The 12,030-nt window shown below is 38.8% G+C and overlaps 1 protein-coding gene across 1 annotated transcript in view; it reads left to right on the top strand.

Annotated features, from left to right (window-relative positions):
* pde8a (phosphodiesterase 8A) overlaps positions 1-12,030 on the top strand; it is a 58,220-nt gene that overhangs the window by 42,137 nt on the left and 4,053 nt on the right. The window contains exons 11-19 of the mRNA XM_023332532.1: positions 38-80; positions 1,881-1,958; positions 2,141-2,211; positions 3,914-4,078; positions 5,759-5,807; positions 5,935-6,070; positions 6,175-6,373; positions 8,323-8,540; positions 10,135-10,267. Coding sequence (XP_023188300.1) covers positions 38-80; positions 1,881-1,958; positions 2,141-2,211; positions 3,914-4,078; positions 5,759-5,807; positions 5,935-6,070; positions 6,175-6,373; positions 8,323-8,540; positions 10,135-10,267 — 1,092 coding nt within the window. The remainder of the gene's footprint in view (positions 1-37; positions 81-1,880; positions 1,959-2,140; positions 2,212-3,913; positions 4,079-5,758; positions 5,808-5,934; positions 6,071-6,174; positions 6,374-8,322; positions 8,541-10,134; positions 10,268-12,030) is intronic.

The following is a 12,030-nucleotide window of genomic DNA, read 5'->3' as shown; positions in this document are numbered from 1 at the left end:
GCATGTGTCAATGTGTCTTTCTCATTTGTCTGTGCAGAGTGATAAATCCACTGAACGTGTGCAGGCAGAGTCACAAACAGGTGAGATTCTTAAGTTAATATGTTTCTATAAATATCAGACTTTTAAGACTTCTCCTAAGCTCTTTGTGGTAGCTGTTCACAAATATTTATTTATTTATTTATTTATTTATTTACTTACACAATGTAATAAATAAATAAATGTCACAACCCCCCCCAAAATAAGCGTAATAAATAAATACTTATCCCCTAAATATGCAATAAATAAATGTAAAATTAATCAGTAAGTTATTTATATATTTTTGAATTTAGAAACTTTGAAAATGAATCTGAAATGTAAAAGCTCACGCCACAATTTCATCTTGAAAATATTTCCATTTTTGTACAGCAGGATTAGATGATGACATATTTATTCTTTATTTTTGAAGATCCTAGCACCATTCTTATTTTTATTTTACATCAAATAACTTAGGACACACTTGTACTGGGTTTAAAACCATGTAAGAAATGACAGTCGGTGGTTATGTCAGGTTCAGCTCGCTGAGAAATAACCTTGAAATAACTTTAATCTCGCTTTTAGTGGGCCTTGGAAAAAGTACTTTGATGTTGTCTATTGTTTCCCGCTGCACTGTGGCATCAAATGCAAAAAGAAGCCGTAGCTGTGACTGATTTCGAAACTCTGCTGCTCGACGTCCGACAAGTAAACAGGGATGGTATCTCTCGTCGGTTTGCGTCAGCGGCTCTGTTCTGTTTGTTTCTGGAGCTTTAAATGTTGTCCCAGTGCATTAAATCTCACTCCGTTTCCTCTGGGGCACCTTTTCACCTTGTGGTGTCTGATCAGAATTGGTGGATCAGAATTCAAGCCTCACCTGCTAAAATCTCTATATCCTGCTGGTCATATTAATTCCTAATGTTTTTATTTCGTCCCCAGTTGGCGTATGTTCGGTGTCATTTAATTTAATTTGCACTTTTTTCAGTGCTTACGCTTTAATTATGCCTGTGTGCATAAACAAATCACAAAACTCAATTACTATTTGTTGTCATTTCTGTTCTTTTTTTTTTAATGAAAAGCCAGATGACCATAAAAGGTTTGTCTGAATGCTCAAGAAAACCAAGAACAGTTTCATTTTCTGTAAAATCGTTGAGAGTAAGACTTCCGTTACAGCAGAACTGATTGTTCTGTCAAAACTGTCAGAAATACAAAACGTAAACTACAGTTTACTCATCTGACTCAGTAATGCTGTATAAAGTTTTCAAAATATATTTTTGTATAATTTTTAATATACTTCATGGTAACTCCACATGCACCATTTACATTTATTTTATGAATGTTAGTGATTTTGTACTTATAGTTTCTCTCTAAATAAATGTACTGACTGGTAAAAAATTTGTCTTAAATTTTCTTTCCAAAATAAAAAAAACAAAAAAACAATAAACAGGACAAATAAATGTTCTCTGCACTCTTTGATGAAACTTTTGTCTGAAAGGTTTTTTGTCCATATATTAAAAACATGTAGTTAACGGCTTTTAGTCATTTCTAAAGACACAAGACGGAATAACACCAGGTTCTTGCGAAGCAAAAGCCTTCTAGTTTACTTCAGGTTTGCTTAGTTTGGTTTAGTTATTCTGTTTTAAGTTTGTCACCGCTGCCGTTTGCCAAACAGGGAAAAAAAGTACATATATATGTATTATCCATATGTACACAGAAATCATCTTCACACTAAGCTTATGAGAAGCAAAACACACGCACACAAAAAAACGGCTGCATCCTGCTCAGTTATGTAAAGACATGGTGATGTGCAAACAAAGCATGTGAACTACATGTGCTGATGTAAATAACGCAAAGTGTTTTCCCTCCTCCAGATATACAATCCTGTAAGCACAAAGACCGGAGGAAAGGCTCTCTGGATGTCAAATCCATAACGTCTCGGGGGAGCGATGGTGAGAGTGAAGGGAGATGGATGATGGAAACACTCTGCTTTTTGTCAGCTTACAAAACCTGCCCAGCTGTTTGTGTTTGTGTTGCGCGTTGTTTGGATACACGCAACACGTTAATTAGGGCATGGCTGGAAAATGGGCTCTTTATTTTGTCGTTGAAGACGTTCCCTCTTCCATCCTAACAGGTAGCTCACAGAGAAGACACTCCTCAATGGCCCGAATTCACTCCATGACGATAGAGGCTCCCATCACCAAGGTGGGTTCATCCCAGTCCCCTCCGTCCCTCCTAGCCTCCGTCATATGATTATCTCTTACTGTCTCATGACTACACACTTGTACTCTAAAAGTGCTTAAAAGGCCATGAGCGCTTTTAGTACCACCACCGAAATGGAGTGTAGAAGTCACACACGCGCGCATACATGCCGACAAACTGGCTGTTTCAAGTGGAGATGGGTTGATAAAATGCCACATTTCATGCACAAGACAAGTAGGAGCATGTTGGATCGGAATGACCCGCCGTTTTGAGTGGTTTGTGTAGCTTGGATGGTCCAACGCAGCCAAGTCCCCAGGGAGGGGGTCATATGACACACTGCGGTTCTTCTGCTGTATCATTTGACTGTGCAGTTGATCCCTGTGGGTGTCGTCCTCTGGAGATTAGAGCAGAGATACGACACTGGCTGTGTGTGTTTGTTGGGGGAGGGTGTGTGTGTGTGTGTGTGTGTGTGTGTGTGTGCGCAAGCAAATTAGTTCAAATTTGTGTTTTAGTCCATGCTTTGATGACCTTGCCATTGGTGCCCATTGTTAGAGCCGACGTTACTTTTCAGGCTCTTTTGAGAGAATGCATGTTGGTTATAAAAGGATACACATCTTTATATGTTTTTATTTTTGTAGCTTAGTTAACAATTTACCTATTTAAGAGCTGGAAATAACCTTTTAGTTTTTTATTTAAAAAATAGTTTTTTTGTGCTTCCTTGGAAATTTTAAAGGGTTTTTTCTCTTTTTTTAATTTCCAATACAACTGGCACCTGTAGCTCAGATTACAAAAGGGATAGAAATCTAACATTTGAATAAATCCCAAATGAGCAACATTTGGAAGAATATTTTCAGGTCTGTGGTTGTTCTGAAAGGGAAAGCCTTATTCAATCAGCTTTAAAAAGAGGTTGATCAGTATAATATGCAAGAAGATATTAGTAAGAACATTTCAAAAAAACACTGCAGACTTTTGGCACCCTACCATGGCCTCATGGGATTTTTATTTCTTTATTCTCAGGCAAATTTCATGTGCTTATTTAATACATAATAAGGTTTTGTTGTTTTGTTTTCCCCCCAGATATCTGTAGCTGCCATTTCTTTTAGTTTAGTTCAGGCCACATATTTAGAAGCATCAGCATTTTTCTGATAATTAAAACTGAGACGTCCTCGTTTGCAGTCAGAATTAGCGGTTCCCCTGTCTGTGCAGGAGGCGTGACGCTTTTTCTGAAAGTATTATCGATCATCTATATGTCAACAACTGCCTGTTCCTTCCTGCCTCACAAGTTAGCAGTATCAGCTCTGAGGAGTCACAGGAATGAACCGACATGTTTACTCAGCAACATACAAAGTAAAAACAACAAAAAAACATGTGGGATAAAAAATAGGAAAGTTACCAATGGAACACTGGAATCTTTTTGCTGCGGGGGGGTCGTTGTGGTTTTTCCATGGGTGCTCAGCTGTAGTTTATGCCCTTTTTCTCCTTGCGTGAAACAGCAGGAAGGGGCTGTTTGTAGCCAGAGTCCAAAGGCTTTAAATGACCCACATGCTGGATAGTGGTGCTGGCTGGAGTGTGTTTTTTGGCTCTGTTTTTGCCAATTCTTTTTCTGCAGTACAGCCAGAAAATTAAACATTCTGATGTTTTCAGTCTGCTTTAGTATTTCTTGCACTGTTCCAACTAATATGGCTGTTTTTCTCTTCTCAATCAGGTTATAAACATCATAAACCAAGCACAGGAAAGCAGCCCCATGCCTGTGGCAGAGGCCTTAGATCGGGTGCTGGAAATCCTGAGGACCACAGAGCTGTACTCTCCACAGCTGGGCACCAAGGATGAAGATCCACACACCAGCGACCTCGTCGGGGGGCTGATGACGGTGAGTACCAAACACTGGTGTAGATTCTCAGTCATCATCACACTTGGTAAGCGGCAGTGCCGTTTTTCTGGGGCACGAACTGAAAAGGTTCTTGTACACACCCTGACTCCTACTGAAACATCTGTGATCTAGTAATAATAATAATAGGAGTGTGTGATTATTATTATTTTTTATTATTATTATTATTTCCAAAGAGCAGGAGGCAAAGAAAGATTACCAGACACTAGTGGTGAAGAACAAGAAGTAGTGCCAAGTTGGCAGTCTTGGCAACAAACCCAGAGGAAGTGTTAGATTGTCCTTTGTGCTCCTGTAGGCTGGAGAGGAAAGCCCACCCCGCCCTTTCTCTCTCCCTCTGTCTCTGCACACATACACCCAGCAACACTCGTTTTCCTCTCCACGACCACAGGCCCAGAAACATCCTGTTCTTTGGACCAGATGAACACGCACGGCTTTACTTTTACATGAACTCCTCTGTGACAAAGCAGCGGCACAGAAGTGCTTGTCCATCCCAAAAAAAATTTGTTCGGTAGAAGCGATAAAAGCCAGAGTTACGCCAGGCGGTTTGTCCGAGCTCACGTGGTAGAATCAAGTTGATCAAGTGAAGATTGAAAAAACTAAAGGGCAGCCATCTCTCTCTTTTTTTTTCTTTTTTTTTGGGAGAAAAAGTCCTAAAATAGTACTGGGGCAGCAGCACCACGAGACAATGCATGGGTCAAAGATGAGCCAGTCTCCTCTTCCTTTTGCACTTGTGAAGTAAACATTTCCCATTGTGACACACACCCATGCACTCACCAACACCCAGTGTGTACTGTAACCTGTGCTGTGCGGAACAAGTCTGACAGAAAACCAACATAACATACAGCACACCGGTCAACTTTATCAGAACCCAAATATCTAAATAAGTTTTTTTCTTTAGTTCATATTTTCTTTAACGTCTTTTGTACATATTTTATTGAATGGGAACTGTTCAGATGAGACTTTTTTCCCCCTTTTTAAGTGCTTATGTCTGCAGTATTAACCACATTCATTTCACATAGAAACCTTGATTTATTTAGTGGTTGTACTTTGGATTTTTCAATTAAGAATCCAATTTGGAAGAGCTTTTCTTTGAAAGTTCAAACATCTGGGAATTCTAATGTTAAAGTACATTTTAAAAATTTCAGACCCAACAAGCACTAGAAAAGTCATGATTGTTTCTCTTGATGTCGAAATTCTTAACAAGCCGTCTGTTACACCCAGCTGGTATGAGTCACAGTCCTTAGAGAGTCTGATCATTACACTTCCCTCTGCTTGGTTGATTATTTGGGTGAGGCCCCGTTTTCCCTCTGATAAGCCCCATTTGCTGTAACAACATACAGGAATCCCCAAAGGAAGAGAAATGACCAAGTTAAATAATTTCCTGTAGATTGGTTACCATACAGTCATAAATAATCACGGTGTCATTCCTGACTCCACTGTCAGAGTTCATAAAACTGATGATTGTATCATTGGGCTGCATGAAGAGCTCTGTATTATATCTGGTACGATTACCCGTAATGTCTCAGAAGGGGCTACGCTGGCTTCTGGAGTGATCCTCCTTCCATAGTTTGTGCTGATGATCTTCCCTCTGAGCTGAACTCCTAATCTAATGGTTACAAAAAGCCAAACTAAAGCTTCCCTTCTTGTTTCTCCTCTGAACAGGATGGTATACGCAGACTGTCAGGAAACGAATACATCCTCGCCACAAAGCGTGAGTTTACAGAAATGGTTGACCCCAACCAAAACTTTACCGGGTTGCCTTTCCCTCTGCTTTGTTTGCTAAGTTTTTGTTGTCTTTTTTTGCTTTTCTCCTATTTTTATTTTTATTTTGCTCGCAGAGCCCCACCATCTGCCAAGTCACCTGGCGACCCCTCTGTCATTAAACGACATCCCCCCTCGGATCGCCCAGACGATGGAAACAGAGGACTCGTGGGACTTTGACATCTTTAGCTTGGAGGCTGCGACCATGAAACGGTGAGACCTCCCAATCTTAAAGGATGACCACAGGTGTTTTCCTGTTGTGGAAAGAGTTTTCTCACTGACAGTTTGTTAACCAGCTGCCCTAAATCCTCCTGCAGGCCTTTGACCTTCTTGGGCCTCAAGATTTTCTCCCGCTTCGGAGTGTGCGAGTTTTTAAACTGCCCTGAAGCTACGTTGCGCTCCTGGCTGCAAGTGATTGAAGCCAACTACCACTCCAGCAACTCCTACCACAACTCCACCCATGCGGCTGACGTCCTGCATGCTACGGCATATTTTCTCTCCAAGGAGAGGGTGAAGGTAAAATGGGAAATATAACATTTTGAATGCACATAATTCCGAGGATATCTTTTTTTTAATTTTTAAATAATACAAAATCATGTGAGTTAAAAAGTCGATGCTTTTCTTGAAATGTAGTGGAGTGTTGTGTAGAAGTTTTGAACCAGCTTTCATTTCTTGAAGTTGTTTATTTAAAGAGTCTGGCTTTCTGTTGATGGCTTAAAGTCATCTTGAGACATTCAGGCTTTCTGGAAGTCTTGTAAAGTTTTTCTTGGACTTTGGCCGCTTACTCAACATTTCAAATGGGATATTTATGCACTTTTTTGCAAGTCATCTGTTTCCATTTTTGTAGTTGCATCTATGAAAATTACCAAAGACAACAGTTTTCCATAAAAGTTGTTTTTTTTCTGCACCAACACAGGGATTCACAGAGAATCAGGGTGCTAAAAATGTGTCATAAGAGTTAACGCAATTATTTTCTCCTATGCTGTAAGTTGTCATTTAGGCCTGATGCTTCATTTTGTTTGCCAGGTCCTTATTCTTCATAGTCTGCATAATATTCTGTTATACTCACGTCTGGCTACTTGGAAACTAAATGCATTAGTTAGTGGCTTAAAACTATTTTTATTTCGTAAATTGTGAAAGTATTCATATCCCGTAAACGTTTTTTACGTTTTGCCATGCTACGACTACAACTTTCAGTGTGTTTTATATGTGATGTTTTTTGGGGGGTTTTGTAATGCGCCGACACAAAGTAGTGTGTGTAGTGTGCAATTTCTTTGCAGTTTAAATTCAGCTGTACAGTATAGGTCTGAGGTTTGTTAGAGAACATAAATGTTCTGTTCTATCCATCATCTAAAAATGAAGAGTATGGCACATCTTCAAGCCTACGAGGAAGGAAAACTGTGATAATGTCTACTCCACCAAGTAGCAAGAAGAAAGCAACTGTTAATAGAAGGTCAGAAAATTCCCTTTCAGAATTTGTTGAACGAATCAAACATGTAGCAGAAGGCATTCTTGTCAGATGAGATCTGAATTAAAACCTTTTTGCCAACATGCAAAATTTAATGGGTGGTGGAAAACTGATTCCTCGTATCACTCTGAGCGCAGCAGTCCCCATGACACATGGCAGTGGCAGCATCATGGTGTGGGGATGCTTATTTTCAACAGAAATATAGAATCTGTTCCTGCTGAAGGGAAGCTGTCCTGGGCAGAAATATGGATCTCTGCATGTGGATGGTGATTAAAAACAACCCCCATATCATGTAAAAATCACAATGAAATATATTGACATTGTAGTTATAGTGTGAATTTAGGTGGCATTCAGCTTTTGCAAGCCACTGTATGCACTTTACATGTTGTGTCAGTGGTAACCTAGTTTATACCTAAATGATACATACTGTATTATTGGGGCTGCCAGAACAAGGTAATGTGGATATAACGGTCCATCAGTTTCTTCTCAATCCTAGAGAGTCACAGTTTTGCCCAAGTGTGTCAGTGGTTCAGTAACGTGTTGACGTTTGGGACTCGTTAAGCCGATTACCAAAGCATCTATTTCTGATCTCAACCCAGTGATCTCTCAGGGCTTTAGCCGGTGAACTGTGAAGTTACATCACACGAGGTTAATGAGTCCCAGGAATTCCATAGGTCAACGTTTGTGTGGAAGGTCACTTGTGCTTTACAGACCACTTGCACTTTAAGAACTTAAATGCTGCTATTATTTTTGAATGTGTGCCCAAATGGACAATTGTGCTATAGTTAAATGTTCTTTGATAAAGAAAAAGAAAAGCTACTGCCTTATTTAGCGGAACCGCTGACCTGCACATAACCGCTGCCTGCAGCATAACTGTTCAGTAAAGTGATTCTGTCCTCGGTTTTGGTTTAAATTATCACCTTTAGTTTCAAAGATAGTATAGTGTTTTATTCTCAGTCTTTAATATCCATTTTTCAAAACTTGTTTGTCCTGACAGCAAAGTTTGGATCCCATTGATGAAGTGGCTGCTCTGATTGCCGCCACTGTGCACGATGTTGACCACCCGGGCCGCACAAACAGCTTCCTGTGCAACGCAGGAAGTGAGCTGGCCATTCTCTACAACGACACAGCTGTGCTAGAGAGCCACCATGCTGCCCTGGCCTTCCAGCTCACCACCAGAGATGATAAGTGCAACATCTTCAAACACATAGAAAGGTAAGGAGATGTGTTATAATCAGAGATTATCTCAAAAATGCATTTTTTTTAAAGTTCTACAATCAAAAACATACAGATTTTTCTGCTCAGATACAAATAAATAAAAGCCACACAACTCTTTAAAGAAAAAAAAATCTCCAGATTTAGTTTTTTTTTCTACTCATGCTAAATTTAAAACCACACCCTGTCGAGGGAGTATTTGTATTTACCTCCTAATGATATCACAAAAAAGAAAATGCTTCAGACTTTTTCTTCAAAAAATCACAAGTTCAGGTATAGTGTTGTAATGCCATCCATGTGTCAGAGGTGTAACAATATTAAAATCAGATAAGATATTTCAGGTTTTCTCATCTAGATATTAAATCTAGATCTGATGATTTATTTATTGTCACATCTCACTGTAAAGCTGTATGAAGGCCTTAAAATGAATTCGTCATTAGTTATTCTAAAACTGAAAAAAAAATATTGCGTTAAGAGAGTTTTTTTTTTTTTTTTACAAAAGCACAGGTTTTGAAAAATAGATAGATTCACAATTCTTTGCATTTCCAAAAATTCCTGTAAAAGATTTCTTTACACATCAGAGAAGATGGAGTTGTTTTTTTTGTTTTTTTTTTTTTTAGAGGGATCTTATATAGACATGAAGTTTATCCATGGTTGCATCACAAGAAAGCAGAACATCATAAAAGAGTTATTTGAATAAAGTTCAAATTCTTATGGACTATTCGCATTTTCTAATGAACTGACTGTTGAATTTTAATGAACAGTTATCAAAATTAACAGCACACAATGATTTAAAAGCATATCACTCTGTGTGAATCTGGGATTTTTCTATATTGAACAGAATTACTGGAATAAGCTAACTTTTTGAAGTTATTCTATTATTGACGCACATGACGGTAGTAGAAAAAAAATTATTCTGCTTGGAAATCTTTTGTAATTTTTTCTTTCAGAAAGCATATTAGGTCTTTAAAAAAAAGCCTATTACACAAACTTTAAAGTATAGTTTTAGAAAATATAATTTGAGTAGGTGGCTGCAACCTTATAATAACATTCTTATAACAATGTTGCATAACTGTCTTAGCAAAAAAATTGTCTCATTTGGCAGCTTTTGTGCTGAGACTCTGTTTTGCTCTGTGTTACAAAAAGGTCCACATTCAGATTGTATTTGGGGTTATTTACTATTGATTCATTTAAATAGAGTGCATTCATCATTATTCATAAATCTTTGGGAGAAACTTCTGTTAGGAAGGGCAACAGGCAGTAAAGCAAGTCTGAATTTCTGCTGATGAAAGATCACAGTGTGTGTTTGTGCGCATGTTTGTGTGTTGGCACTGGCGGGACAGTAATGTGATTTGAGCCCCAAAACAGAATAGCTCACATGTGCTGGTCCCCTTGGGGGGGTAGAGGGGGGAGGGGGCGGTGGAGCGACGAACAAAGCAGCCATTCATCGCCACTGTCACTGTCGTCAGAAGGAGAAAACTGTTTACACGGGTTTCCATGCTACTCACCACGCTGTCCCTACCTCCTTCTGTTCCTGCTCCCATCGCTCCCACTCTCCCTCACCCCGTTGCTATCTTCTTCTTCTTCTCTTCAGGAACGAATATCGATCGTTACGACAGGCCGTCATAGACATGGTCCTCGCAACGGAGATGACCAAACACTTTGAACACGTCAACAAGTTTGTGAACAGCATCAACAAGCCGCTGGCTGCACTGGAGGAGAACGGGGTGAGATTTAACGTGATGTCACGATAAAGCACTGTAATTTTATTAGAATGACAAATAATTATTAAATAGTTGCGTTTACAGAAGTAACAGTACAAAATTTCCATTTTGATTTATTTCAAATAGAAAGAAATATAATGTCTAACTCTGTCTCTAGAGATTCATAAACCAGCAGCAGAGAGTCAACAAAAATTTTAGATTTTAAATGATGATAGAAACATATGAAGCGGACGTACGACCCGTTGGTTCTTGTGTTAGAGAGCGGGAGAATTTAACAACCTGGTTCTATCTTTACCGTCTCTGTGCGGAATGCTCAACATGGATATTAAAATGTTTTCAGGACTGGGCGTAACTGACACGTGGGACATGTCCCCCGCACTTTTTTCAACCGTTAACAACTGTTTAAACGGTTGTAAAGATGTAGTAAGGTGATTGTCCGAGCCGTCTTTAAACGCACCACGAGCTTAACACCTGTTACACCTGTGGTTTTGATCACTGATCAGAACCTGCTGCAGAGCAGAGCTTCACGGCCTGCCATGTGCAGCAACTACCCAGACCCCAAAGGAAAAAAGAAAATAACTAAACTTTGCACTTTTCTTTTAAACAAACCGAGTAAAGTGATTAGCTAACGCTGCTGCACGCAGATAATGATAACAAAATGCTTACCAGTTAATCCAGTACATCATATTAAGCTAGTTAACAACACAAACTGTTGTTTAACCTATTTTACAGCCATTGCTAGTTAGTCAATACCAGGAATAAACCCAACTCTCTTTCATTTATGTACAGTAGTTGTGCTCACTGTTACTTCCCACATATTTAAACGAAATCTTTATTTTCACAATAGAATGAGACATGTCAGGGAGCAGACAATAGACCAGAGGCCAGCAGCAGGGACAGAGATGCAGGGTCTTCTGAGGTAAGGAGGGATTATAATGTGTTGAGAAAACGAGGTCTGTTACAGGAAGAAACCAGGCAGGTATCCGAACAGGGTTTTTACAGATATTTCAGAATTACACTCATTCGCTCTCCAAACTATTTTTGACTGAATTATAGGTAGCACAGCGAGAAGGCCGTATCTAGTTTATATTTAGACTTTTAAAAAATTATTTTCAGATATTATTTGTGTTCGAAAAGGCAGCAGTTATAGGGCGTTCACTTTTTATTTATCTTGATTAATTTGCACATCTGTGCTGTCACATTTATCTAACATAGTGCCGTCAGTTTCTGTATTCAAATTAAGTTATGAGGTTCCTTGCCATGTTACCTGTCACTTTCATTCCATTTTTGTGTGCTAAGTAACAATTTGCATATAGGACTTTCACTTCTTTTTGCCCGCTCACTTCTGAAATGATGGTTACCGGTACTCCCCAGTTTTTAGGCCTTTTTTTAAAGACGGGGTCAACACCAATAAACTATTTTTATTGCACTGCATTTGAGTCCAGTGTACTCAAATAAACAAGACAGGCTGACGAAGCAAAACAAAAAGTATGTGTTCTGGACTTATCAGAGTATACATTTTCATCTGAAAGGATCTGGAGCACTGGAGTTCTGTTCATCAACATGTATTAATTGTTTTTATCTTGTAACCAGGTTGCTATGTATTGCAAATGTTTTGCTCAGGTCCCTCTTGAAAATGAGATCTAGATCTCAACGGGGTTTACCTGATTAAATAAAGGAATATATATATATATATATATATATATATATACATATATATATATATATATATGTATATATATATATATATATATATATATATACAC

The sequence above is a fragment of the Xiphophorus maculatus genome, chromosome 4, assembly GCF_002775205.1.
Source record: "Xiphophorus maculatus strain JP 163 A chromosome 4, X_maculatus-5.0-male, whole genome shotgun sequence".
Classification (NCBI taxonomy): Eukaryota; Metazoa; Chordata; class Actinopteri; order Cyprinodontiformes; family Poeciliidae; genus Xiphophorus; species Xiphophorus maculatus.
The sequence above is the reverse complement of the archived record's forward strand: the minus strand, read 5'-3'. Positions and strand labels throughout refer to the sequence as shown.